Here is a 952-nt window from a genome sequence, read left to right on the forward strand (position 1 = left end):
TGGCCCATAGGTTAAGAATCTCTGGTGTAAAGCACCTTGAGTATCTTAGTTGGACAGAAAGGTGCTATATAAGTACAGTGAATTTAGCATTTGTACTGGAATATGGAAATGACATAATTTTAACTGGAACACATCCTTCAGTTTCCCTGTGGGAAAGTGGGAGAGTTTAGGATGACAGTATTTCACCAAAACTCAACAGTAAATAAAACTAGTTTTTATGTATTTGTTTCACACCACTTGACACCACTGATCAAGAGGGTCTAGTTCTTTGGAAGGTTAAACGCTAAAAATGTAAAATTCAAGTCAGTATATAAAAGTGCAGCATCAAAGATGTATGAATTTTCTGAAATTATACTGAAGAAAAGAGGAAAAACTGTCCTAGTTTGCAGAGTAGGAGATCGGTGACAAAATATTTTATCAGCTATGAGTTTAAATCCAAAACTTTCCTCTCTTGTTCTCAGTCTCCATCACCAAGGTGACTCTCCTCCATCCTTGTCAACTACTCCTGCATCCCCACCTCCACCCCAGCTTCTGCCCTTCTTCTTTCTTTTCTTCTTCTTCTCATCCTCCACCTTGTACTTTAATCTCCTAATGGGGTCAGTGAAGCTGCGCATGGACTTCTCCTCAAAGTCCTCCTTCATGAGGAAGTTCCTGTCGATCAGCCCTGCCGCCTCCTGCCAGTTGCGGTAGCAGTCCGGCCCCAGGCGGCTTATCTCCTCCACGGCATTGTGGATGAGGACGGAGCTGTCAGGGCGCAGGACCACCACCATGGGCACCTCCTTCACATTAAACATGGTCTCCAGCTCCCTGTGGGTAGCACACACACAGACATGCACACAGCAGCAAAGAGATAATGAATTTACACTCACCGGCCACTTTATTAGGTACACCTGCCCAACTGCTCGTTAACACTTAATTTCTAATCAGCCAATCACATGGCGGCAACTCAGTG

General features: G+C 44.2%; 1 protein-coding gene across 1 annotated transcript in view; it reads right to left on the bottom strand.

Moving 5' to 3' along the window:
- Positions 1-415: 415 nt before the first annotated feature.
- nxnl1 (nucleoredoxin like 1) overlaps positions 416-952 on the bottom strand; it is a 9,220-nt gene continuing 8,683 nt past the window's right edge. The window contains exon 3 of the mRNA XM_014027287.1: positions 416-807. Within this exon, the coding sequence (XP_013882741.1) occupies positions 468-807 (340 nt within the window). The 3' untranslated portion in view covers positions 416-467. The remainder of the gene's footprint in view (positions 808-952) is intronic.

The sequence above is a fragment of the Austrofundulus limnaeus genome, unplaced genomic scaffold (assembly GCF_001266775.1).
Source record: "Austrofundulus limnaeus strain Quisiro unplaced genomic scaffold, Austrofundulus_limnaeus-1.0 Scaffold631, whole genome shotgun sequence".
NCBI lineage: Eukaryota > Metazoa > Chordata > Actinopteri > Cyprinodontiformes > Rivulidae > Austrofundulus > Austrofundulus limnaeus.